Source organism: Gekko japonicus, unplaced genomic scaffold (genome assembly GCF_001447785.1).
Source record: "Gekko japonicus isolate JY-2015 unplaced genomic scaffold, Gekko_japonicus_V1.1 scaffold1798, whole genome shotgun sequence".
Lineage (NCBI taxonomy): Eukaryota > Metazoa > Chordata > Lepidosauria > Squamata > Gekkonidae > Gekko > Gekko japonicus.
In genome coordinates, this window is record NW_015170336.1 from 1 (window position 1) to 27,471 (window position 27,471).

Here is a 27,471-nt window from a genome sequence, read left to right on the forward strand (position 1 = left end):
TTAGATCCGACTTTTACCCAGACCCGGAGGGCTGAAACTAAAGTCACTAGTTATATGCTTTAGATGGACAGAATCGCACCAGAAAGTATACCGCCATTTTATTTCCAGAGTGGCTGAATCAAACTGAAGGTATTGATGAATGTTGTAATTTTTAAAGCAACGTTTTGTGGCTCTGGTAATCTGTAAATTGGAATATTTATTTAAAACATTTCTAGGCCATCTTTCCACTCAACAGGGCCACCGATGCAGCAAACATAACATTTCAATATTAAACGTACCTAAAATAAACTATGTATACAATAATTCAATAAAAATATAAACAGTCACAATACTAAAAGTCATGGAATATTTCATTTTTCAACTCTGCAACAGCCAAATTGCGCCGCCCCCGCCCTCCCCCCGACGATCTTAAAACATTTACTGTTGGGAGTAAGGCCGTTGAAATACATGGGGCTTACTAACAAATATAAACATGCATAAAGATGGAACTACAGAGAATGTGTTGGACTTGGCCCAGTTTCAAGTAGCTAGCTACGCGGTGTTGCGTTACTATTCTTCATCCTTAAAATAGTCCCCAAAACACCAGGGCTACCTTTAGTAAACCAGCCCAGATCCCCCCTCCCCCTTTAAGCTTGAGAAAGGAGGCACATTCCCATAACTTTAAAACTCTACTAAAAAGTTTATTTAGCCACGTATCGCTTGCAAACACCCAAGCAACAAACGAGTGCAGTTTCCACCACCGACTAGCAATAAAAGGCAGCGCGTGCGCACATCCAAAAGGCGGAGTGTTTCCATCAGGCGAGAGGGAAACAGTCTCGTGAGTTTTCTTAGACGACTTCCGGCCCCCTATTACCTACCTTTGAATCCTCCATGTGCGGGAAAGGGTGACGAAAATAAATGGGGGACGGGACTTATTTAAAACATGCAGAGACGGAGGCTCCCGTTTACTAGGGACTCTTTAGAAAGTCATGGCCGCCGCCGCCGCTGGCGGCAGCTGCAATGGCCCCGCGCGGAGCGGGGGGGGGGCGGGGGAGACATGTGTCCCGAGGGGGGCGAAATGTTCCCCGGGCTCCCTGAGCCCCGGGGTGGCGGCGTTGAACTTCTAGGGGCAAATTCCACCTCTCGCGTATGATACGCGAGAGGTCGTTTTGGCTCCACCAGGTCTCTTTAGGGGCTCTTTGAAAAGATACGGCCGCCGCCGCGTTGGCACCTGTGGCAATGGCGGCTGGGCAGGGTGCGAAACGTTCCCCCGGCTCCCTGGGCCCCGGGGTGGCGGCGTTGAACTTCTAAGGGCAGATTCTAGGGCGCTCTCACTTCCCTTGAGAAAAGCACGGGTGTCATTTTTAGCGTCTTCATTGTCTCCAAAAGGCGCACGCGCATTGTCTCCCGAGACGCAAGCGCTCGAGAATCGCGCAGGCGCAATGGCAAGAGCGAGTGCCGAGGGTTTCGAGAGGGCCGGAGACGAGTGCGTTAACCGGTGGGTGAGAGCGGCTGCGCGCGCAAGTGAGACTGGAGGACGGCTGCAGCGTGGGAAGGGGCGGGCGGCGGCGGGCGGGGGTGCCTTCCTTGGGTGTTTTGTTGACCGATGTGGACTGCTGCAGTGGCCGCCGCGGGATCCTCGTTTCCGGGGGGCGCCCACCCTAAAGGACCCGGCGAGGAGAGGTGGGATGGTTCTCTTGAGCTTCCCTTTGGGAGGCAGCTGTGGTCCGGGATGCTGGATGACAAGTTAGATTCAGGGTTGAGAGGCCTCGCTAAGTTCCCAGCCCTTGTCCAAGCAGTTCACCAGCAACTCTGTAATGCTGCCTTTGGGTTTAAGGCTCGAGTCGCGTTGTGAGATGTTTTGCCATTTTCTCCCTTCCTCTTTTTTTTCTTGGGAACGAATCCTGTTGTTCTTGCAATGTGGACTCTCCCAAGGGTGCCTATCAAATTTTCTTTAAGTGTTTGAAGGAAAGAATTGCTGTGTGTGTGTGTGTGTATGTTACGTCTCTGTGGCCCGTTTGAAAAGGGGACTTGAATTGGAGTTCAAGCGGCAAACACTGATTGAGATCCTAAACGCATGTACTGACCAGTGTTCCCTCTAAGGTGAGTTAGTGTGAGCTAGCTCAGTTTTTTAGCCTCTGGCTCACACATTTTTGTCTCAGCTCAGGAAGGATGGCTCCAGAGCAAAGTAACTTATGCAGTAGCTAAAGTGCTTGCTCACCACCTTAATGCCAGTAGCTCACAAGGTAGAATTCTTGCTCACAAGACTCCACAGCTTAGAGGGAACATTGGTACTGACTCTCACCTTCATGCCTCTGTGTTCAAGAGGGAGAGAGAGGTTGCGTTGTGTTCTATAGATTCCTCTTTCCCCAGCCTACCCTCATTTGGAATGAACGTTGCTGTTTGAACTTGGCACCTTACGTTATGCCCTGAAAGTGCAAATTTCAGGGCAAAGAAGTATTGTATTACAGGCAAACAGTACTAAGCTATTGAACCAAATGCTTCACTTTGCTCAGGCAGTAGTGCTTGTTTGTGCTTGTTTTCTGCACTTTGGTGATGATTTTTAAAGCAGCTGGCAGCATTTTAAAAACACAGTGTCATTAAAATGTTAAAAACACACATATGTGTATATATATATTAAAATGTAGCTATGAAGGAGCTATTCAAAGTCTTAGAAGATTATGCTGTTAAAGTGCTGCACTCCATTTGCCAGCAAATTTGGAAAATGCAACAGTGGCCACAGGATTGGAAAAGGTCAGTATACATTCCAATCCCAAAGAAGGGCAATGCCAAGAAGCACTTTGCACAGTGCTTTAGAATTGTTTAATGATAACCAGTGTGCTTGCCTTAAACTGGCTTGGACCCATGCTAGCAGTGTAGTTCTAGTGACCAGAGCTGTCTGGAATTGCTAGCTGACTGAGGGCATTTCCAGTCTTATTACTGAAAGATCACATGACCGTTGAACATGGGGCAAAGGGCATGCAAAGCTGCAGTACTCAAGAAATGCTGCCTCTCAGCCCTTGTGTTTAAACATGAATAATGAAAGATTTCTCAGTGTGAGGCAGCCAGGGGGAAACAGTCTTGAAACAAGAAAAATGCATCTCAGAAAGCTGACAGAATATCTGTGTAGGTGAATTTTGTTTTTTTGTTTTTTTAAAAAAATCTTATACCAGTAAAGTGTCTTTTTCATAATGCTGCTTGCTTGTTTTTTCCTCCTCTAGGACACTTGCAGTAAAATGTAGCTGCTACTCACCAAAATCTGCCATTGCTTTCTCCCTGCTTGGATATTTGTGTAAACCCCATAACCATATCTATATTGTTATGAGCATTTTTATACCACTTTTAGTGCCAGTGCTTCCTCCAGAGAATCACAGGAACTCTAAAAGAAATGTTTCATTTAGAGTTCTGAATCATATGGCTGTGATGCCCAGTGTTCCCTTAAAAGAGGAAATAACTATTTATGTCTTTAATTTATGTGTGGCTGTGTGTCATAGTGATACTTCAGAAGAAAGTAAGGATTATCTGTCTTTCTGTATTAGGCCTCATGAAAGCATAGTGCCGCTTTAGATGTGTATTTGCCCCATCTCTGTCTGCTGGCTTGTGTAGTCTTCCCTATTGTATTCACAGATAACAGAAGAATTCCCAAAGCGTACGTATCCAGGAGTTGTCTTTCAGAGATAAACACCAGATGTGTGTTACTGGAAATGTGCCATTCACTCATGCACTGAAGTTCAACAAAATATTTCTGAAGCAACTTAACAGTTCAATGAAACAATAAAACCTTAAGAGATAAAATAGTGGTAAAAATATATCAAGGCCAGGAGGAAGATTGTTAAACAGTCAGTCAGCAGACAGAAAGAAAGTCAAACTAGACAGTCTTAACTTTTAATTCATTAGTATTCCTTTATTATTGTGCCCCATCCAATTTATTTAGTAAAACATTTACTGCTGCTGAAGACAGCTTACAAAGAAAACTGGACTGCTGGCAACAAATAATTTTTCTTCTTTTTGTAAGATACATCTTAGAAGTGCTGTACAAACAGCTAAAGGACTGTGAAGGGTTAATTCTTCACAGAGCCAGAGAGCCTAGAATGACAAGCTGTTCCAAGAAATCTGATTGGTTAGCATTAGGTGAGCAGAGAAAGTCTTGAGAGAGCTGCATGCTGAGGAGGGATTCAGTTACATTTCTGTCTTGACTGAGTTGAGTCTGATTTCAGCCCTAGCTGAGAAGAATCGAGTACTGACAATTTTGAAATTCAACCCTGACTGAGAGCAGTTTAACATAGACAGGAGAACTGGGGAAAGTGGACAAGGATGAGTGGGTAGTTAGATAGAGATTCCTACTTGGGCCAAGGAAAGATCTAGAAATAGAAGAAAATTCCCTGCCCAGTCAAATAGGGAGTTAGCTCTGAAGAGTGCCGATATCCCTGGTCTGGTGTGGTTAGAAACTGCCTGTAAAACCCTGATGAGTCAGCTAAAAAATCAGGAGAAGTACTGACGTTTGAAGAGAAGGGGTTTGGATATTGGAAAGAAAAAGAGTGTACCAGCAAAGCACAGGTGTACTGTAGTGTTTGGGAAACACTGGAACAAAAGGCTCTCAACATAAAAAGTTTAAGTAACTGTGAATAGTTTAAGAAACTCTCATTAGCCTGAAATATAAGAACTAAAGTCTGTGCATGTACTGATTTTACCTCAGAGTTATCTATATTGAGTTACTTCCGGGAATTTTATCCTTGATTTCACCTGACCTTTCCCCTCTATATTGAATAAAATATTTTGTTAATTTGGAATATAAAAACTTCTCAAGTGCCATTTAAGTTGTATAAGTTAAAGGGGACTCCTATTCCTTCCCTCAGGTTCCTGGGCTGAAAAGACAGCCAAAACAGTATACTGTGACAGGGTGGGAGAGCCTGATTTCTTGAAGAAAGAAGAAAACAGACAACTAGGGTTGCTCAGTCACAAAACGGAAAGAACAAACGGAGGGAAAATCTTGCCTCTGAGGGCGGGAAGTGGATGGGGCTGTCATAGCTCTACCACTTTTCTCAAAATAATACCCTCTGTATGAAATTAACTAAAAATTTGTTGTTGTTGTTGTTATTGTTCAGTCGCAGTCGAGTTCGACTCTTTGCGACCCCATGGACCACATCACGCCAGGCCCTCCTGTCTTCCACTGTCCTCCAGAGTTTGCTTAATTTCATGTTTGTGCTTCGATAACACTGTCCAACCATCTCATCCTTTGCTGTCGCCTTCTTCTTTGACCTTCAGTCTTTCCCAGCACCAGGGTCTTCTCCAGTGAGTGCTCCCTTCGCATTTGGTGGCCAAAGTATTTGAGCTTCAGTTTCAGTATCTGGCCTTCCAGGGAACAGTCAGGGTTGATTTCTTTTAGGATTGACTGTAAAATAACCAACTTTAAAAAAGGCCTTGCAGAATGTGGATGGCACAAGGCTCTAAATGCCTCATTGGGAGGACAGTCTGCAGTGTTGGAGCTGTGAGTGAATGGACAGCTCAAAGGAAGGCTTGGCAGAGGTAGAGGATCTGAAGTAGCAAAGAGGCTCATGACAAGTAAAACAATCTAAAAATGTAAGAACAGTACTGTAGACCAGGCAATTTAATATGGGTTGATTTATGACATATGCATAAGATCTGTATATCTGGGGCAAGATTCGAGGAGCATCTTAGACCAACAAGATTTCCAGGATCAAGGCTTTCAAGAATCAAAGCTTCCTTAGTCAGATACCCCTTCATATCTGATGAAGGGAGCTTTGACTCTCGAAAGCTTATATCCTTGGAATCTTGTTGGTCTTTAAGGGGCTACTGGAGTTTAACCTGTAGAACAGCACAGCTGCTCCCCTGAAACAAATCTCAGGCATATCTTCAATGAGGCCCTGGTGCCTGATGGCTATCAGCCAACCTGTTATTTTTAGGCTTGATCTGGAATCTTGCTGGTCTTTAAGGGGCTAGTGGAGTTTAACCTGTTGCTGCTCCCCTGAAACAAATCTCAGGCATATCTTCAATGAGGCCCTGGTGCCTGATGGCTATCAGCCAACCTGTTATTTTTAGGCTTGATCCCTATGTGCTGTGTGCCACTTTTTGAAAGGCCTGTCGGGGAAACTAAGACTCTGAGATTTTATGCTCAAGGTAGGATGAGCACTATGCTGTCAGCATGCTTCATCTGCTGTCAGGAACTATTGCAAGTAGGAAGAAGGGGCTGCCTAGAATCTTGAATCCACCCCCCATGTTTGTAGGTCACTCTCTAGGCACTGTGTGGCCCCTGTTAGTAATCAGTTTGTATGAGAGGGAGGTGGGCCTCTTCAGTTTCATATCATTTCATATCCTCATATTGCCAGTCTCACTAAATGGAAATTAGTTGAAATCATGGAACTCCCTTCTCAATTTGAAATGTTAAGGAATGCAGTACTAGGGTTGTGTGCATATACATGATCAAGAGGTCAAAATCAGTGTTGGGCTGGTTGCAGTATGTTGCATACATGGGACTTCCATTTCATTGTGAAATTGACCTGCAACTGATTTCTTCTGCTGCTTGCAACAGAATGGAAATACTTTGCTTTTACACAGGACAGAAGCAGAAGTGAGTGAAGAGAACTTTAAAGGGAGTTGTGAAGGGACTGGCAAAAAGGTAGATAAAGAAAGATATGAGCAGTGTTCTGTACACTTGTTGGTGTATACAGTTCTAAGCTGGAAATGAGGTTACTTTGAGATACCAGATATTTTCTTTTCTGTTAGAACTCGTGTTAATTGACCTGATGCCAATGCAGCTGGTTTTTTAGTAGAGGAATAATGTAAATGGTGTGTCATCCACTTATTCATGTTCAAGAGGAAGTACTAAATGGTTTGTCTCAGTATCATAGGACTACAAGATCCTTATTCTGTTTTTTGGGTTTGTTTTTTTTAAGTAAGGAAAAGTAATAAGTTGAGCTTATCCAATAGATTGTTAGGTGTGGGGACTCACACAGGAGAGGGGATCTCACCCCAATGGTTCCTTGCTACTTCTGTCTTTCTCCCCATTGTTCCTCTGTCACTGCCTCTTTATTTTTACACCTTTCCTTCCCTGCCATCTTCTGCCTTCCCCACAACTGATGGCTGTGCCAGCTTCCTTACTCTTCTGAGCCCCTTTTCGCTTCCCCCTCTGCCCTCCCTTGTTTATCTGTTCACCCTGCCGAGTATCTTGCCAGGCCATGATGCTGCCGGCCTTCCGAACTTACCTCCCTCCAGACTTCTCTAAGGTTGCCTCCCTCTCCTTGTGCAGTGGCTGTGGGGGATTCCTGGTCCTCCTGCCTCGCCTGCCCTTCATTCACTGAGGAGAGGAAGCAGGGCCTGAGCTGTCCCCGACAACTGCAGCAGGGCATTGCCACCAGGCTCGTCCTTTTCTCCTCCATGCTCATGGTACATTGTTTCCTGTTTGGGGAGGATTTAACCCACTCTTTCTTTTTTTGTTAAGCTTTCAGATTTTTCTGCGAACCTTAGGTTTTCCCCAGGTCAGCAGGCAGAAACTTTGTGTCTCTACACTGCCCCCAGTCCGTGGATTTTAAGTATCTGCAGATGGGGGCCATGCTGAGAATTAGATATATTGATACTACCAACTTGTATGTGATGTAAAACAACCCAGTTGTGGATCCAAAAAGACTCTGAATGGAATGTAGATATCAGAAAGAATCTTCTGTTTCAAGGTGTGCATTGAGAGCTGCAAAAAGAAGGTTGAATCTGTGGAAATCTCATTATTGTGCAAATTCTTGCATTCATGCGGGGGGGGGCAGTTCCACAGATTCTCCTGTGTCCCCCATTGTAACCTGCAGTGTCATATACTGTACTATTTTTGAACGTCTTCTGATGTTGAGGAGAAGCTTTTCAGGAGGCATAGGGAGCTATGTGGATGGGATTGGGGGAATTATTTCTTTCTTGTAATTTGAATCCAAACTGAAGTATGCTAGTGGTCAGTTTTGTCTGCACCTAAATTGAACTTTACAAGAATACACAAAATATTTCATACGAATCACATTGTATTGTGCTGATTTTTTGGAAGGTCTTTGTAATTGTTCCTGTGTAGTATCAGCAATTCTCTGTGCCTCTAAGTGTCTGTGTGCGTAGTTACAGTGCAACTTATTTTAACCTGATTTTCCTGATATGGTTAATAAGCACCTAAATTGGGTAGAATGTAGAAGACTTGGAAGCCATAAAGCGTGTAAATATGGACTACTTGCTGTTAAGATAAGATCTAGCTTTGCTGTATACTTCAACAGTGATGTACCTAAGCAGTGACAATTAATCCTGGAACCATCTTCAAAAACATTTGTTCTATTTGGTTGCTTGGGACTACTGTATTTCAGTGCTATCCAAGCTACCCACGGAAAAATGTGAATCCTGCAGCAGTACGTGTTCTTTGGCTGGAGTGTCAGTTTTTAAAGTCTGTGCTGCCATATAACCCAAATACTGCACATATATTTAGGCTTTCTTCTAGATAAAATCTAATTGGGATCCCAGCCTTATTTATCTTTCCACTCTGATATTTCACTGAGCTCCATGGGAGTCTGCAGAACAACTTCACTTGTACTGAATACATTTCAAAATTTTACAGACCTTTGAGGCAATCCAGTGTCCCTGTGACTGATGTTATATGTAATCCTTATGTATACATTTCAGACTTATACGTAAACCTTATCTATACTTTTCAAACTGACTTTCTAGGTTTTAAGAAAAAGGCTTTGACAATGTGACAGCTGGGGTCATCATGTCTGCTCTGTGTCCTCCTCCGTCTCCTGCTGTTGCCAAAACTGAGATCGCATTGAATGGAGAGTCACCACTACTGGCTGCTACTTTTGCCTACTGGGATAACATTCTTGGTCCCAGGGTCAGACACATCTGGGCGCCAAAAGCAGAGCAGCAGTTTCTCAGTGATGGAGAAATAACATTTCTTGCAAACCACACTCTGAACGGGGAAATACTTCGGAATGCAGAGAGCGGTGCAATAGATGTGAAATTTTTTGTTTTGGCCGAGAAAGGAGTAATTATTGTGTCCTTAATTTTTGACGGAAACTGGAACGGGGACAGAAGTACCTATGGACTTTCGATTATACTTCCGCAAAGTGAGCTTAGCTTCTACCTTCCCCTGCACAGAGTGTGTGTTGACAGGCTGACACACATTATAAGAAAAGGAAGGATATGGATGCATAAGGTAGGTTGCTTCTTTATTGCAGTGAAGGGGGAAGAAATATGCCCCTTTTTGTTTGTTTTTGCTCATGTTGTCGTTATGAGTCTATTCATTTCACCCCTTTGTTCCTGGTGTTCCTACTGTTTTGCATCAATTTTGCATAAAACAATGTTATAAAAGTGCATAAACATAATGAGAAAAGTTTGGTGCAAGGGACTCATGGGTTCAAACAAAGTAGGGATTTTCAAAGCAAGGGTTTTCAAGGGTTACAACATTTGTTAGGTTCCAAAATTGGGACCATTTAAAATTCTTTTTCACAAACTTCACTTCTTGTTTCCGGACTCAGTTTGATGTGCTGGTTTTAACTTTCAAGTCCTTAACTAGCTTGAGGCCATGGTACTTGAAGAACTGTCTTCTTCCATATAATCTAGCCCGGCAGTCAAGATCTGCCTCTGGATTCCTTCTCTCTGTGCCCCTGCATTCCGAGGTGAGGCAGATGGTGACTAGAGACCGGTCTTTTCCTATGGTGGCACCTTGCCTCTGGAATGCCCTCCCTCTTGAGGCTCCGCTGGCATCATAACTTCCATTGGTGTGCCAGGCCAAATCACGTATTTTTATCCAGTCTTTTAATTAGGGGTTTTATTTTAGCAGGTTTATTTTTTTATGGTCCTCTTCTGTTTTATGGATAGTCTTTATCCTGTTTACGTCCAATTGCTTGTTTTTATGTTATGTCATTTTAATTGTAAGCTGCTTTGAGTAGGACTTTGAAGGGAAGGCACAGAAATATCATAGATAAATAAATTAGCTTCCTGATCTCTCGTTGGCCTGTTAAACACATCTGATACCTTCCCATAGACAGCAATCAGAAGTAGATTCAAGTGCCCCGCGTTGTGCCCCTAACTTTATAGTCCTGGCACGCTCATCCATGCTGAGAGGAAGCCCAGTATTGGCAATATTCCGAATGTTTTTTAGGAGTATGCCACTGTGTGAAGTAGTCATTTTGTTCATGTTTACTGGGAATTGAATGATATTGTATTTGGAGGAACCCATATCGTAGCCACTCATGGTCTAAATGTGGGTTATCCTTCAGAAGCTCCTTTAGAATAAATTCCATTAACCAGCCTACCTTGATGGAACATAATGGCATTTGTTTTAAGCTTTTGCTTAGAAACCTATACATTTTTGTTCACAAAACTGGCAAGTCTTTCTGCTGAAGACATGCCTGATCAAAAAGAGTTGAAAATATCTGTACTTCTTGTGTGTTCAGAGGTGTTACTTTTGCTGTTCTGGCATGCATCTAGTAGATTGTGCTAGAGTAAGGAAAGCAACCCTTAAAAATTGAATGGATGGGCATGTTTACCGAGACGTCAACGTTTCTCACAATGTTTGGAAAGGCAGATATAGATAAACAACTGCTTAACAGTAATTAAAAATGGACTTACGGATTTGTTCTCAAGCAGAAGGTGAAACATTGGCACATTTAGTCAGTTTGTCAAAACTTCAAATGGAAAGAGAGTAATTCTGTCTCAGTGGTACTGTTGGGACTTCTAAAAGGACCAGTTCTAGTACTAAAAAGTGATAACAGTGACACAGCGTGATGGCTTGCACCTTCGTTTTCATGTAACTTCTTTAAAGAAGAGTGCCATGTCATGTTCTGGGGTATGTACAGATGGCTGTACCATTTCAACAACTTTGTATACCCTTTTTATTGATACAGTATGCCATAGAATCAGACCATGGTTTTTAATCCCACAGCAAATTTCTTCTAATTTAAGGGAGAGGTATAATTTTTGAAGACTGCCCACCAGTCCTACCACAGACCTCCAATACATCCCTCATGGTTTTGCTGAGGGACCCCTGAGCTGCATGTTCTATTGCATAAAAAGTTTCTACAAGGAAAAAGGAATGTCTTTTTATGGAGTGGGCGGGACTTATTTTTCTCCCTTATTGTATAATTTTTGCAGGACGTTCTTATACATGGAAAGAGTTATCCAAAATTACATCCCTACCTTCCAGCTTAAGTCCATTCTACCCACTCATTCTGTTTTCTGTGAAAATCAGGCCTTATTGTATCTATCATGAGCACTTTTTAGAACTATTAACACTTCTAAATGTGCAAGGTTCATTTCTAATTTTTAATACGATGTTCTCATATAGCGCCTAATGGAACAGTATAGCTTTTTAACTGAAGGACGTATCTGAAACATAGTTGCATGGGATTAAGTCTTTCAAGTAATTTGGGATTTGATTTATGTACCTTCTTTCATACAAGCTGCCTTACATAGAGTTGTCTCACTTAACTGTATGGGACCAACTAGGCAAAGAGAAATGAGTTGGCCCAAGTTGCCATGTGAGTTCTATGAGTGAGAATTTGAACTCTGATTGGTTGATGTCCACTTGTTTAGGTACCATATAATCTGTCCTGTAGATATACTCAGGATCTGGAATAAAATTGATTTGATTGATGCAGCTCTCTTGTGTATCTGAGGTCTTTGTAAAGTATAAACAGAAGTGGTATGTTGTGCTTATCAACTGTGCATAGACAAATAGTAGAACCTTAATTTTTCAAAAATACTGATTTTTTCTAACACAGGAAAGGCAAGAACACATACAGAGGGCAGTAGTGGAGGGCACAGAGAGAATGGAAGATCAGGTAAGAGTGGATTACTGGATTCATATAGTAAAATACTCAATATAATCCATCTGAGGCCGGGAGTATAAATTCCCTGGGTTTCTGTGGCAGAAGTCAGACTGTGTGTACTTCTCTCTTGTTGAATTTTGCTTACCTGTAGAAGTTGCTACTGTGAATTTTGGAGTGTTGTGGAAATATTGCATAAGAACTGTATGAAGGAAAACTTTGAGAAAGTTCACAATAAGCATATTAGCTCTCATTGCCCACCCTTCAATTTTGGAGCAAAATAGAAGTTTGATTACTGTTTCCTATTCATTACACAAAAGTTACTTAGATGAATTAACAGTTTTGTTTAAAATGATGGTTTCGTGAGACTGGTTGTATAGTCAGTCTTCTGTCCAAGTTTTTTACCAGACCATTTAGTCAGTAACAAAAGAACTGCCAGCGCTCAGCTGTTGAGCTTTATTCCAGTAGAAGAAGAGGCTGTAGATGACACTAGGAAGACTACAATAAGAACTATTTTGAAGCTTATTTAATAGCTTGGCCTGAACATTTAGAAATTCATTTTTCAAATTATGTTCTTGGGTTCATGTGCTTATTTTTCAGTTTGGTAACTTGGAATGAATCTGAAAGGTAATCTTTGGCTAGTTCGTGATTACTCTTGTTTTTGTTGACTTCAAAAACGGTTCAGTCATTTCATGCTCTTGCCATTAAGTAGGAACTCTCTTTTTTTCTACTGCATGCTCTGCTTTTTATTTCATAAAAACATTATTTATTGCACAGGGTCAGAGCATCATTCCAATGCTGACAGGCGAAGTTATTCCTGTAATGGAACTCCTTTCATCTATGAAATCACACAGTGTTCCAGAAGAAATAGATGTAAGTCCTTATGTTAGCTGCATCATAAAAGTCAGGAGTTCTGCCATTCTATTCCTATTTTTCTTTTTTAACTGCCTTTGGTAAAATAAACTATTACAGGATCATAAATTGATATCCTTTTGGCTCTTTGGCAGCAAAAAGGTCCCTAAGCAGGCTTTACTTTGCTAATGGCAACATGTCTCTTGGAAACATCTTAGCAGTAGCAATAATTTTTAAATCACAGTTGATTCAATCACAAAACATACAGTGCTTAAAATGTAGAGAATTGTCAAAGTGTGGCTTATTATATATTGATACAATTAAAATTTACGAGAATCTGAAGGTAGAATCTTTGAGATGGTATAAAAATTTCTTCTGGTGGTTAAGACACCAGCGAAACACATATGGTGACGTGCATATATGTATGGAATCTGGATAAAAGTATACCTTTGGGTTATTTTTCTTTGTTTACATTTAACTCTAGTATAGACATAACCATGGACTGCAGCAAGGTTAGTGTGCTCTCCTTCCCTTTCTGGTGCTCTTTATCCACCTTAATCAGAACTAAAGCTCTTGTTTGATGTTAGCCACAGTTCATGTCATCCAGGGTGTGCTCAGTTGAAGGATTGAAAGCTGGTTTCAGAAACCTGGCAAATAAGCTAACTGTGATTAACATTAACCATGGTTAAAGCTGGTGGGGAAATTCTATAGGAAAGACAAAGGAGGGCGTCTGTGATTCTGAGTCTGAACCATGGATATATCATCTCTAAAAGATAAGGGTATGACTTTGAATATTTCCTTGTCTTGCACAATTCTTGGAAATATTTATGCCACAGTATGCTTAAGGTTTATTGAATCCTAACCATTTAACATATGTTCATATTTGGCTAATTTCCCTTCCCTTGTTTCATTGCATTCTAGATATGTGACACAGTGCTCAGTGATGATGATATTGGAGATAGCTGTCATGAAGGTTTTCTCCTGAAGTACGATCAGTTTTCTTTACTGTTACAATTCCAGGTCGTGCCATAAAATCTGGTACAATCCATTTTGTGATCATTAACCAGCAATCTATGTGGCTCCATTCTTCTTTGCTGACCTTATTGATTGCTGTTAAAGAATGCTGGTGTGATTGTGTGGGGCAAAGTGTAGCTGTAGTTTTGTCTTGGGGGTTACAGTTTTTGTGCATGGATGTAATTTCAGTTTGGCTAATTAGAATAGATTTTTTTTTTTTTAGCCTAACATCACAGATTAAGGTGTGTGGTAATTTAACTTCAGATGGTTGGATGAAATGATCATACAGTTGACTCTGAGGCTGCATTAAGGTATTACAGTGATCCCAGTTTGTGCATGAACATTTGTTGGTGCTGTACCCATGTACATGTGCCCCTCTCCCTCTTCTTGTGCAGAGGATTCCTGATCTGAAACAAATTCTGATTCCCATGTGACAAGTGAATAAACTGGAGATTGCTTACTTCCCACAAGCCAGAATTTAAACTGTAATCCAGAACCCTAGTTTGTGGCATATAAACAAACTTTTGGTTCACCCAGATGGCCATCACGAGGTACTGATCTCAAACCAGAGACCTTCAATGCAGGCAGGTAGATGAGCATGGCAACAAGCTGTATTCATTCACAAATTGTAATTGGAGCAGCTTGTGACTTTTAATACTGGCTACCTATGAAACTTGGAAAACCTAATAAAAAGGGGACTCCTTAGCATCTGTGCTTTCTTGAGTTCCAGCACATGAAATTCCTCTGCAGACTTCAATATCACTGTATTATGTTTAATTTTCAGAGCCATCAGTTCACACCTGCAGACCTGTGGTTGCTCAGTAGTTGTAGGAAGCAGTGCAGAAAAAGTTAATAAGGTAAGTGTTTTTTCTATGCATTATTAAAATAATATTCCTGATTATTACAGAGACTAACACATTATTACAGAGATCAATTATGACAGACCTCTGTCTCTTTCCCAACACCCAGCCAGAATTTTCTCACCAAAAATATTTTAGTTCCCCTCTGTGACTGAATCACCCTCCAGTAGCATGTATATCTTTTTTGTTTGATAAGCTTAAATTGTCCCACCCGGTCACAGATACTTGTTTAGGTTCTAGACCCAGTACAGGAACTTGAGGGAAATACAGGAGCTGTCCTGCTTTATAAACCCTTATAAAATGGCACCTGAGACAGATTAACTTTCAAAAACAGAATAAAGTTTTTATTATGTAGGGAATATATAAATATGAGGATTCAAGGTATAGAGGTTTTTGCTTATCATATATTTCAGATGTTACACAGAATCTTGAATACAGTTTCTTAGAGAATAGCTTTGTCTTAGTACTTCTAGGTTTCTCCCTTCAAAGATCCAGGTTTTCCCTTTAGATATTACAGTTTTTCACTAACTCCTGAGGTTTCGAAGCTTCTCCCCTTTATCACAAACCCTTTCACTGACAGGAAGTTATTCTCCTTGTCCCTGAGAAGCAATAACACTTTTACTATTTGACTTGTATGGGAGTTCTCTCTAACTACCCAGACCTTCTGCCAAATCCTTCTCCAGTATCCATTGTCTGTATAAAGCAGTTCTGTAGCTTTCTTGACTGTGAATTTAAATTCTCCCTCAGAGTAGTTCTAATATATTTAAGACAATGGGGTACTTATTCGCTCTGTAGAAGTACATTTCAGACAAGTCCCTGACTCCCAAAGTCTCTTTCCTCAGAAGCCAAACCCTTTGGCTACTGATCCAGACATTAGATTTCAGACCAAGACCAAAAGTGTCTCAAAAGGCAAATGAATCTTTTCCCTCCAGATCAGCTGTTTTATTTCCTCTCTAAGCTGATGCTGGCCAATCAGAGAGCGAGTAGAGCAGCCAATCACTTAAGCTGTTCTCTCCAGGGAAGATTAACTCTTGAACTCCCTGACTCTCTGACACAAGCAGCATTTTAAAAAGCCTGGTTTTCTTTGCAACCTGTCACACCTACTGTCATAGAAATGGAATTTAGCCCTTTTATTTATAGATAAATAGGCTGGAATTTGGGGTTCCCCTTTCCCAGCTGCTGTAAGTTTTGCTACTGATATGGTTTTGGAATATTGTTGTGCTTAGCCCAATCTTGGAGTCTTTGTTTAATGCTATATAAAATTAAAAATGGAGTAACTCAACTTAGTGTTATAATGAAAGTATAGATATGGAAAAATAACTCAGTCTAAATGCTTATATCTAGTCGCGTTTTTCAAGCTATGTTTGCAGCACTGCTGTTCAGTCACAATCCAGCATGTTTATTGTCTTACTGAAAATGTATATACTGTAATAAAAATGTACACTAATGCGTCATTAAAAATACAGTGCAATCTTGAGAATGCTTTTCTGGGAGTAAGCTCCACAGAGGGGACTTCACTAGGATACTGAGTAGACTTGTGTGGGGTTGCTCTCATATTTACTATCCGCCATAGTAAAATTATTTTATTGGTAACAATTTGTGCCACTGGTATGCCTATATCTGCTGCTAAAGGTTCAATATCTCATTTCTGTACTGGGGAGGGAGGAATACTTTAGTTGTTGGGGGGAGTGTTGCCTGATTCACTGTGTTTTTGTTTAAGTGAATAACCCCCCCCCCCCCAACTAATAATGGAACAAACCTAGCTTAGAAAGAAAAATTATATTATATTAATGTTAAACTGTCTGTTTGTTCCTCTCACAGTGTTAGAATGGAGAGCATTCAGCTTCTTACAACTGAATTTTGAAGTCTCAAAGTGGTGTTGGGTCAGGCTGTAGTTTTTAACTCCATAGTTCATGAACCAATAGTTACACAGAGCATCTGTACAGATAGCAGTCAGTGCATTCCTAGGGGAGAGAAAAGTATTTTCTTTATGGAAAATATGCAGTTTGTATGCTGCGAAAATTCACACAGCTGAATTTGTAGCTAGGAAAAAACATCTGGCTGGCTTGTAATAGCCAAGTAACACCTGCCTGCTCATTGTGCAGTATAGCAATTGTCAATATAACCAGAGTTTGTCTTTGCTCAGTTATCCTGCCTATGGCTTTTGCAGTGTTTCTGTGTTGCAGATCGTGCGGACTCTGTGCCTCTTTCTTACATCAGCAGAGCGAAAGTGTTCCAGGCTCTGTAGAAGTGAAACTTCCTTCAAGTATGAGTCAGGACTTTTTGTGCAAGGCTTGCTCAAGGTAAGGTCTTTATTTTTGTTTTCTTTGGCTGAACTCTCTTGAAAAGCCAGTAATTTAATTTCTGATCAATGCTTAGATGTGTATCAGTTGTTCATTCTGCCAGCATCACCTGTCCTTGTGACTAGATGTTGTATTTAGCTTTTCTTTAAATTAAAATGCAGATTTCTACTCAGATATTTAACTGGTTTGTTTGTGGAGTTCTTTGCAAAGGCAGGGAAAATCTATCTAAACTTTTTTAAAAAACTGTAGCCTTCAGCTACGAAGGCTCCATAGATGATTACAAATTGAAAGGAATTTAACAAGGAAATAATCTCTCTTTATATATAAAAGCCAGTTGGGGTGGCTTCTGGCCTGGGGAGTGGTAGGATTCATGTGCGGCAAAATCAGTTCGCCAGCTGACCTGCCACTCACACTCATGTCCCGGGCCACTGGCTAACTTGCCTGGCTGCTTGGCTCACTCCCACCCACATAGCTGCAGGCCAGCTGCTCACCCTCAGTATCCACGAAGCCGCTGGACCGGAAGGACACTGCGGTGCCTGGATGCTGGTGAGGGGGGAGGAGGTGGGTGACCAGCCTTGCTGGCCTACCACTATGCCCCGACTACAGTCACAGATGGGAGGGGAGGGCCGTGGCGCGCTTCCCTGGGCCGCCATGGCCTGGCCCATGGACCCCTCTGGCCCTTCTTCCGGGGGGGGGCGTTTGGCCTTCCCTGGGGTTCCCCCTCTGTCGTGCCCTGACTCACCACGGGGAAGGGGGAGACCGGCAGCATCGTGCTTACCTCGCCCGCCACAGCCTGGCCCAAGAGGCTGCAAGCCCTTCTTGGGGGGAGTTGGCCTCCGCCGGCCTTCCCCGCTCTGCCCCCCCGCCTTGCCCCAACTGCGCTCGGGGAGGCGGCAAAACAGCCACACCATGCTTCCCTGGGCCACCTTGCCCAGCCAGGCCACGGGCCCTTCTTCGGGGGGAGAGCAACGCCGCGCTTCCCTGGCCTGCCAGGTGCGTCCCCAGCCGCCGGACCCTCGCCCCAGGGTCTTCCTAGGGCCTGTTTCCTTCACTTTGCAATGGGCTTTGTGCCTAGTAATAAAATAAGCAACTGCCAGTTTCAATTACAAAAAAGAAGAGGAAGCCATAAGCTTGACTTTGGGAGCTACTTATAAAATAGATAGTGACACCCATAAATACATCAAAATTACACAAAAGCCATCAAAACAGGTCCTGAATCATCTTTCAGCTGTTGAAAGAAAAGTCTCTGCAAGAACAAAAAGAGAGAGGCTGAAGATGGCTTAACTATGCATTTTTAATTGTGCTGGATACATTGCTAACCTAACTACCGCTGTGCCTACTGTGCAGAAAGCATTTGCTTCTGTTGCCCCTGTATTCAGACAGTGTAATTTCCTCTTTGTTCCTCTCCTGCAGCCAGGAAGAAAGAAAAATGTGTATGTTTTCCTTCCTCATATTAGGAACAGCTTACATAGCATATATTCCTATACTAAAGAATGTCATAATATTTGTCATCATACCAGATTTAATGAATAATAGTCTGCTCCTGTCTGACAAAACATCAGATTTATGATATGCGGGAATGGGTAGCACATGGGTAAATCAAGTTTGATCTTGACCAGTCTGCGCTGGATGCATGAAGCTGCCTTATACTGAATAAGGGCATTGATTTATCAAGGTTAGCATGATCTGTTCTGACTGGCCGTGCTTCTTCAGGGTCTCAGGTTGGAGGGCTTTCACATCACCTACTATCTGATCCCTCTAACTGGAAATGTCAGGGATATAACCTCAGACCTTCTACACACAAAACAGGTGCTCTACCACTGAGCCATAGCCCCCTCTGCTCTACCACTGAGCCATGGCTAATGTTATAAACCATTATTGCCGCACAACTTTGGAATGGAAGAAGAGGAGGAGATTGGATTTATACCCTGCCCTTCACAACCCAAAGGAGTCTCAGAGCGGCTTATAAACTCCTTTCCCTTCCGTTCCCCACAACAGACACCCTGTGCGGTAGGTGGGGCTGAGAGAGCTCTGACAGAAACTGCTCTTTTTCAAGAACAGCTCTTATCAGAACTACGGCTTGCCCAAGGTCATCCAGCCAGGTGCAAGTGGAGGAGTGGAGAATCAAACCCGGTTCTCCCAGATTAGAGTCCGCTCACTTAACCACTACACCATACTGGCATGCAGGTTATAATAGGGTGTTTCTTTTTTCTGACAAATGGGCTAATTGTGGTTTCGCTACCAAGAAGGGTTGGAATGGGGTTGTGGCTAACCAGCTGCCCAGACTGAGTTAGGAATGGATGAGAAAGCAACTTCAGTTTAGATTCCCACGGCATTCTGGACTGAGAGGAGCTCTCACAATTGTTTCTGCTTTCATAACAAGGCATACCCCAGAGTGTGACAATCATGGCTTTAAAATGAAAAACCCAATTATAAATTTATTTACTTGGAGGTCAGTTCTGATTATGTCAGTAAACCAAGAGCCAGTTTTTACTCAAGAGCCTGCAGTCAGTATTTTGTGAGCCTGCCATCAGTGACTTTGGGAGCCTAAGATTTGTGAGAATACACAATTTTTTCTTCAGCTTGACTGAAGGCGCCTCTTGTCCAACTCCGCTTGCTGCCTTGGAAGCTTACATTTGAAGGAAAGGTGGGATTGAAACTCCTTTAAATAATCAGGACTTTGAAGATTGTCCATACTGTGAGCCCACTCTGCAACAGCTTGGCATTATTTAGTTGAATTATCGTGTCTATTGATTTCACTTGAACATTATGACAAATTTCATGGTTCTTAATTCCTGTAACTCTTTTTAGTAACTTAGGAGACTAATTTTTTCCCCAATGGGACAGGATGTGACTGGAAGTTTTGTGCTACCTTTCCGACAAGTGATGTATGCTCCATATCCTACCACTCATATTGATGTAGATGTCAACACAGTGAAGCAGATGCCTCCGTGCCATGAACATATCTATAATCAGCGGCGATACATGCGATCTGAGCTAACAGCATTTTGGAGAGCCACTTCAGATGAGGAGATGGCTCAGGATACCATTATCCATACAGATGAAAGCTTCACTCCTGACCTGTATGTATTCCATATGAACATAACAATGGTCCATCTAGTCCGGGATCCTGTCTCACACAGTGCCTAACCAGTTCCTCTGGAGGACCAACAACAGGGCAAAGAGGCTGAGGCCTTCCCCTGATGTTGCCTTCTGGCTCTGGGATTCAGAGGATTCGTGCCTCTCTCTGAATGTGGAGGTTCCCCTCAGTCACCATGGGTAGCAGCCATTGATAGACGTTCTCCATGACTCTGTCTAATCCTCTTTTAAAGCTGTTTATTCCTGTGGTCATTACTATATCCTCTGGCAGTGAATTCAACATTTTAATCGCTCTCTGTGTAAAGTATTTCCTTTTGTCCATCCTGAACTACTGCCTATCAGTTTCATTGGAAGCCCTCGAGTTCTAAACTGAAAAGTCCCAGACTCTTCAACCTTTCCTTATAGGAAAGCTGCTCCAACCCCCCTAATTATCTTGGTTGTCCTCTGCCATTTTCCTGTTCTGCAATGTCCTTTTTGCAATACAGGGATCAGAATTGTACGTAGTGTTCCAAATTAGGCCACACCATAGATCTACACAGGGCCATTATAATATTGGCCATTTTATTCTCAATCCCTTTCCTACTAAATATCTAACATAGAGGCTGTGATCACACATACTAAATAATCCACTTTCAATCCACTTTCAGTGCACTTTCAAACTGGATTTTACTGTTGTGAACTGGCAATAATCCAGATTGAAAGTGGATTATTTAGTGTGTGTTATCACAGCCAGAGTTTTCCTTCTTCACTGCTGCGGCACATTGGGTAGACGCTTTCATTAAGTTATCACTACAAACACAAGATCTTTATCCCTCTCAGTTTCAGCAAGTTCAGACCCAATTAGCCTATACATGAAGTTGGGATTTTTTGTTCCAATGTGCATCACTTTATACTTACCAACACTGAACTTCATTTGCCACATTGTCTCCCACTTACCCAGTTTGTGGAGGTCCTCTTGGAGCTCTTCACAATCAGCCTTGGTTTGCACCATCCTGAATAATTTTGTGTCATCTGCATACTTGGCCACCACACTACTCACCCCTAGTTCAAGATCACTGATGAATAGTTTAAATAGTACAGGCCACAATACTGATCTTTGTGGGACCACACTGCTTACTTCCCTCCATTGTGAGAACTGTCCATTGACTTCCTGTCATTTAGCCAGTTTTAAATCCATAAGAGAACCTGTCCTCTTATCCCATGACTGCTAAGTTTACTCAGGAGTCTTTGGTGAGGTAACTTGTCAAAACCCTTTGGAAAGTCCAGGTATATAATGTGTATACAATGTCTACTGGGTCACTGTCTACATGCTTGTTGACTTTCTCAAATAAATCCAAAATGTAGGTGAGGCAGGACTTCCCTTTGCAGAAGCCATGCTGATTTTCCCTCAGCAAACTTTGTCCCTCTATGTGCCTAACAATTCTATTTTTGATTAGAGTTTCTACCTATTTGCCTGCGATAGATGTTAGGCTAACTGGCCTGTAATTTCCTGGTTCCCCTCTGGATCCTTTTAAAAAAATGGTGTCAAATTTGCTACTCTCCAATCTTCTGGTACAGCAGCTGAATTTAGTGAATTTACATATACGGGTTAGTAGATCAACAATCTCACATCTGGGGTCCTTAGGAACTCTCAGGTGTATGCCATCCGGACCAGGAGACTTACTGTTTTTTAATTTCCTCAGTAGGTGTAGAATTTCATCTCTAGTCACCTCAATTTGGCTCAGTTCTTCAGCCTCCCTTCCTGAAAATAGGGGCTGTGGCATGGGCACATGGCCCACATTTTTCTACAGTGAACACAGAAGCAAAAAAATAATTGAGCTTCTCTGCCATCTCCCCATCTCCCTTTAGCAATCCCTTTATTCCTCTGTCATCCAAAGGCCCCACTGCTTTCTCTGGCTGGTTTCCTGCTCTGTCCTCTCACTAAGCAACCTCAGTTAATGATCCTCAGTAATTTAGTGGTTTAGGAAAGGCAAAAAACACTCACCTTCCCAGCCGCTCTCTCCTGGGTTCTGTTTCCCAGCCCAGCTGGCTCAGTTCTCATAGTGTTCCCATAGAGTTTACAAAGGAATAGCGATGTTACATCCATGGAGTTAAACCTTCCATAGCTAACATAATAGACTTTCTGGTATATCTATGTTATAATGATGGCATGCATCAAGAGTTAAACACAGAATCTATATAGTCCTGGGCCTATTGTGCTGTCTTTTGTTACTTGGTCATTATCACTGATGATGCCATACCTCAGGGCTAAGTTCACCAAGGAGCAATGAAAGTCCACTCCTCATTTTTCCAATGCAATCCAACATCTAAATGCTGCAAGAGATTTATAATTACGTTACGAGCACCAATTTAACTTGGTGCTATACCAGAACTGATATAGTGAATCATTTTATGCTTTTCCTCTCTCTTTTCAGGAATGTTTTTCAAGATGTCCTGCACCAAGACACTCTAGTAAAAGCGTTCCTGGATCAGGTAATCACTGGTCATGTCCGTTAACTAAAACTGAAAAACAATATGTAGTAGTTTTGAAATAGTTTCTTCTGTATAAGTAAAGGTAAAGGTTCCCTTGCTCGAAAGCCAGTCGAATCCGACTCTAGGGTTGCTGTGCTCATCTCCGTTTCAAAGCCGAAGAGCCAGCGCTGTCCGCAGACGTTTCCGTGGTCATGTGGCCGGCATGACTAAACACCAAGGCGCATGGAATGCTGTTACCTTCCCACCGAAGTGGTACCTATTTATCTACTTGCAATTTCTTGCTTTCGAACTGCTAGGTTGGCAGGAGCTGGAACTAGATATATATATAGTGTGTGTGTGTGTGTGTGCGTGCACACACACACACACACACACTGTATAGTGGAAGGCAATTGTAAGCTGCTCTCAGACTCCGAGTGAAGGGCGGGGTATACATCAAACTTTTCTTATTCTTCTCCATGCCTAGCATGTTTCTAGCATGAGGCTTGTGGCAGTTTCAAGGTGGGACCCACTTGCCAACCACAAGGCCCCCAATTTAGGACCTTGTCCACTTCCCTGTAGCATAGGGTAGGTGCCACTTTTGTGATTGGTATTCGGGAGAGCCACAAGTAGCTTGTCAGAGAGGCACGCGTGGCTCCCAAACCACTGTTTATGAAACTAGTGGATTCAGAAGAGGTTGCTATGGAGCTAATTAACTTAATGTCTTGCTGCTGCCTTTTGGGGGATGCGGGTGGCAACAGGGACAGAACCAGCCAGCCGTGCATGCTTCCGAGTAGCCGGCTGGAACGGTGTGTGTGGAGAGAGCTCCTGGGAAGGAGCATGCCATGACTAAGAGCACACACCCCATGGTCTCCACTGCAGGCTGGCCACACCAGCCCATCTAATGATGGCTTTTTGATAGTATATAACTAAAAAGAGGTCTGCAGATGATAGTGGGGGCAAGTGGGAAATTCAGGAACGAACACTGAATCTTTTCTTGCCCATTTGAACAGGTCTTTCATTTAAAACCCGGGCTGTCCCTGAGAAGCGTGTTCCTTGCTCAGTTCCTATTAGTTCTTCACAGAAAAGCCTTAACGCTCATTAAATACATAGAAGATGACACGTAAGTATAAAGCTAGTGGGGGAAATGGGACAAGTACTTTTAGACCTGTTTCAAATTAAAGCATTGTGTTTTAACCACAGCCTTTTCCTACCCCTGCCCCAGGCAAAAAGGTAAAAAGCCTTTCAAGTCTCTCCGAAGTTTGAAGATAGACCTGGACTTGACAGCAGAGGGCGATCTTAACATAATAATGGCATTAGCTGAGAAGATCAAGCCTGGCTTACATTCCTTTCTCTTTGGCCGACCTTTCTACACTAGCGTGCAGGAACGGGATGTTCTCATGGCATTTTAAAGATGCTTTGTTTGTGATCTGTATTGCTAGGACTCTGCAAGGCTGTTCAAAGGCCATAGAGACAGACATGCAGAGTTGCTGTTTGAGGCACATTCTGCCGTTCCCTGCCATTTAATGCGATGTACACTACAGCCTAAAGGAGAAAGGGGCACTAGTGCTATAATGAGTCTAGTCACTTCAGTTTAGGTACATATCAAAGGCTCCATTTTGTTTATAGTGAGAGCAGAATGTTGTTGGGGTATTTCTAATACAATCAATCTGTGGTAGTTTCTAAACCACCAAGTAAGGTTGTGGTTTATATTTAAACAAGAGAGCTTTTTTTTTTAAATGGCTCTTAAGAAATTGCACTGCATTTAACACTTTTTCTTCAGTTTGCTTTGCATGGATGGCTTTGCATGGATGGTTGGGCACATTTGTCCACTCCCTAATTGTGAACTGTAAAACAAATTTCAGGTGTGGTTTTGAAGATATTTTCTGGTGTGCTTGACAACATGAACAGTAGTGTCTGCACGGCCTATACACATACTCGGAAAGTCACCAGAAACCTATGATAACATCTAAGCATGTAAACCGACATGGAAAATGCAGGTGTATTCTTACAACAGGCAAAACTGGACCTGACTCTGCAGAATGCTATTTTTAGACTGGGTCACAAATTACACTGTGTCCCAGTGCCAAGTAAGGCTATTCAGTTGCAGATTTATGCTGATTATGTTAGATCATCAGGCATACTACAGGATTTAATGAGTAGCATAACTTCCAAGCACAAAATAGAAACATGAGGTTCTGTGTTGGAGAGAGCAGTTGCCAAGCTTTGTCTAATAAACTGTTGAGTAAAATCTGGCTAAATCCTACATTCTTGTGCTCATATTCTTTTTGAAAAATATTTAAATAGCCAAACTTGGTGGATTTGAAGTCAATGGGAATGGCGGTAATGACACAATTCTGGTCTGTTAGATGTTGGTCTTCATCTCTAGCACATTTATATCTCTTCTGTTGCTCCCCCCCCCAATATGGGGAGTGTTGATATATATTTGCCTACATTTGTATCATCGTCTATATGTGTCTGGTGCAGTGTGTTGGTTTTATAAAATAACAGAAAGTTGGCCATCTGCATGTCACACTGTATTTGATGTGATGTTATAGTGCATGCTGCTGTTTCATCCCCTAATACAGGTGTCTGCTTCTCTAAGTGCAATATTTTTGTATTCTTCTGTGGCTTGGGAAATTCAGTGTGTCAAAAATCTCTGTGCACATTTAGCCAAGGGTTTTGTTAGCCATTTTGGAGCATTGTGTAAATTGAGTTTTTAATGTTCTGAAAGCCTGTCATCTGTTGTGATTCAGTGACTGTGCTTCATTCATGAGATTGGGTGGATGAAATTCCATGCTACATGAGTAGGGAAACGGTGTGTTCATATGCCAGTCATTCCCTATTAGTATGGCAGTTTCTATTTGGATGACGTTCAGCTTGTATATCAAAGCCCCACAGATTTCTGGAAACAATATTACAATGTCAAAATATTGCTGGGGGAGTGGCTAGTGAGGAGGGAGCTGCCAAAGCGTATAACCTTGTGGGCAGTGGTCAAGGCAGGAAACAATAAAGATACCTTCCTTCTAGCTCGATGTGACTTGAAATCAAAAATACATCCCAATGTGAGTGGTTGAACATTGTTCTGGTGACCTAACACACACACCCCTTGCATAATAAGGCTTAAGCCACACGTAGCTTTGGTGCCAAAGCCAGGAGCCCCGGGCAGCTTTTTGAAGTTTTTGTGCAAAAACTTTAATGCAAGGGATTGATGTCTTTTTCTGTTTATCTAATTGATATGTTTGGGAGGAAAGCTGCAAGATACCTGAAATAATTACTTTCTTCTGAATTCTGTTATGATGTTGTTTATCTGACATGTTAATGTAAGAAAGCCTATACAACTGTGCAAAGACAGCGCATGTAAATTAGCTAATTTTATTGCAAATCACTGTGTACTTTGTTTACACATGTAATTGTACACTAAGGTTGCACTAGTGTTTGGTATGTGTTTTGGGAATGGCTGGGTGGTGGTTTGAAACAAATGTGGTATCTACTTACCTATGTATCCAGGGTGTCTGTATATTTTTTCATACTTCTAGAATTCTGTATAGTAAGATACCAGAAAAATCAGTGTCCATTATTGCTGACATAATATAGTGATAAGATACAAACTCTATCTGCTGTTTTATATTACAAAGTTGCACAATATGGTGTTAAGGGTTGCTAATTATTTTTAATGTTACTTCTTAAAGTGGTTTACATGACTTTAGAGTTCTCTTGAAGTGCTAGAGAAGTTCACACGCAGATTGCATTACAGAAGCATGTGCTTAATAATTTTAGCTTTCCTTATGGAAAATATGTCATTGACATTACTAAAAGAAGAAAGTGCTGTTGCCTGAAACACACCATAAAGTCCAGTTTTCACTTTGGAACATCTAAATACCAAAAACATGCTCAAATTTTGATGCACTTTTGTTCGGCTTGCACAATAAATAAGATATTAATGTTTACTTATGTGTTGCTTATTTTTATTGCTCAAGGTAAAATTTATCTGTTGAAACCAATATCGCAAGAGAATTGAGAGGACTGGCTGCCTTTGTTCATTCTGTTCTTTTTGGTCTACTTGAATTGAACAATATGCAAAGGGTTTAGAAAACAGCAATTCTGGTCCCACTATACCACGTCTCCTGAGGGCAGGGAAGTGGTGGTAGCAATGTTACAGTGGTGCTATAACACATGATACAAAGCATCTTTAGCATTCCTGGTATAGCCTCCCCCCTCCCCAAGCCCTTTCTACCGTATCAAGATAGCTTGCCATCTTTATGCTTCAAATTAGCCCCATCCCATTCAGTGTTCCCTCTAAGATGGGTTAGTGTGAGCTCACAGTTTTTTAGCCTCCGGCTCACACATTTTTGCCTTAGCTCAGGAAGGATGGCTCCAGAGCAAACTAATTTATGCAGCAGTCAAATTGCTCACTCACAACTTTAATGCCAGTAGCTCATAAAGTAGAATTTTTGCTTACAAGACTCCACAGCTTAGAGGGAGCGTTGATCCCATTCCAGGCTGTAGGATCTCGGATATCTCTAGGAGTATGGTCCTCTACAGAGTTACTCAGCTCTAAGCCAGTTGTAATTGATGGGTTTAGACTGAAGTAAATCAGCATAGGATTGCACTGTAATGACTTATATTAGTACAGTTCTAACCATCTGTAATAGTGCTGTGATAAGAGAGTGTCCCTGAACAAGTCTAGTTGCTTTCTGGTAAGGGAAGGTGCCACCCAAGATGAAATCAAGAGATTGTGGGTGGTGGTAGCAAGTGACAATGGCAAAGCAGAAGCGCATGGATAAAATGTTAATCAAGTGCTATCTCGTTTAGATTCACCCTATCTACTATTAAATCATCTTACATTTAAAGCCACATATCTTGAATATTCCTGTAAATTTTTTCCAGACATTATAATGTCTCAAGACTCCATATAATCCTGCAGAGCATCAGAGATGGTTTGGATTAAAAGAATATTGCTGGTATCTTAGAAAGGGATAAGAATTAAATTAAGAGTTACATCTGAATATGCTTACATGCTCTTTATGGGAATTATGATTCTTGTATACTATATATCTTGTAGAGTTTTTAGGCTAAAGGACTATGAAAGAATTAGTTCTCATGGAATTC

At 41.9% G+C, this 27,471-nt stretch overlaps 1 protein-coding gene across 6 annotated transcripts; it reads left to right on the forward strand.

The window, feature by feature from the left end:
* Positions 1-693: 693 nt before the first annotated feature.
* Positions 694-26,280, forward strand: LOC107116260 (chromosome unknown open reading frame, human C9orf72). Of its 6 annotated transcripts, XM_015418154.1 has the most exons (12): positions 694-817; positions 1,369-1,477; positions 8,683-9,169; positions 11,739-11,798; positions 12,561-12,656; positions 13,557-13,621; positions 14,434-14,506; positions 16,696-16,812; positions 19,660-19,895; positions 22,326-22,383; positions 23,373-23,482; positions 23,585-26,280. In XM_015418154.1, the coding sequence occupies exons 3-12, from the start codon at positions 8,726-8,728 to the stop codon at positions 23,769-23,771; spliced, it is 1,446 nt and encodes a 481-aa protein (XP_015273640.1). In that variant the 5' UTR covers positions 694-817; positions 1,369-1,477; positions 8,683-8,725; the 3' UTR covers positions 23,772-26,280. The 6 variants fall into 6 exon arrangements, with proteins under 6 accessions (XP_015273640.1, XP_015273641.1, XP_015273644.1 ...); XM_015418155.1 differs by lacking the exon at positions 1,369-1,477 and having other exon boundaries at positions 785-817; XM_015418158.1 differs by lacking the exon at positions 694-817 and having other exon boundaries at positions 1,149-1,477; positions 23,563-23,624.
* The last annotated feature ends 1,191 nt before the right edge of the window (positions 26,281-27,471 follow it).

What these genes read in the sequence shown, in the direction of transcription:
- LOC107116260 (XM_015418154.1), top strand. Translation starts at nt 8,726, where the DNA reads ATGTCTGCTCTGTGTCCTCCTCCGTCTCCTGCTGTTGCCAAAACTGAG. An exon ending in TTGTGCAAGGCTTGCTCAAG is followed by an intron (nt 16,813 to 19,659) that starts GTAAGGTCTTTA and finishes CCAATGGGACAG; the next exon opens with GATGTGACTGGAAGTTTTGT. An exon ending in TAAAAGCGTTCCTGGATCAG is followed by an intron (nt 22,384 to 23,372) that starts GTAATCACTGGT and finishes CCATTTGAACAG; the next exon opens with GTCTTTCATTTAAAACCCGG.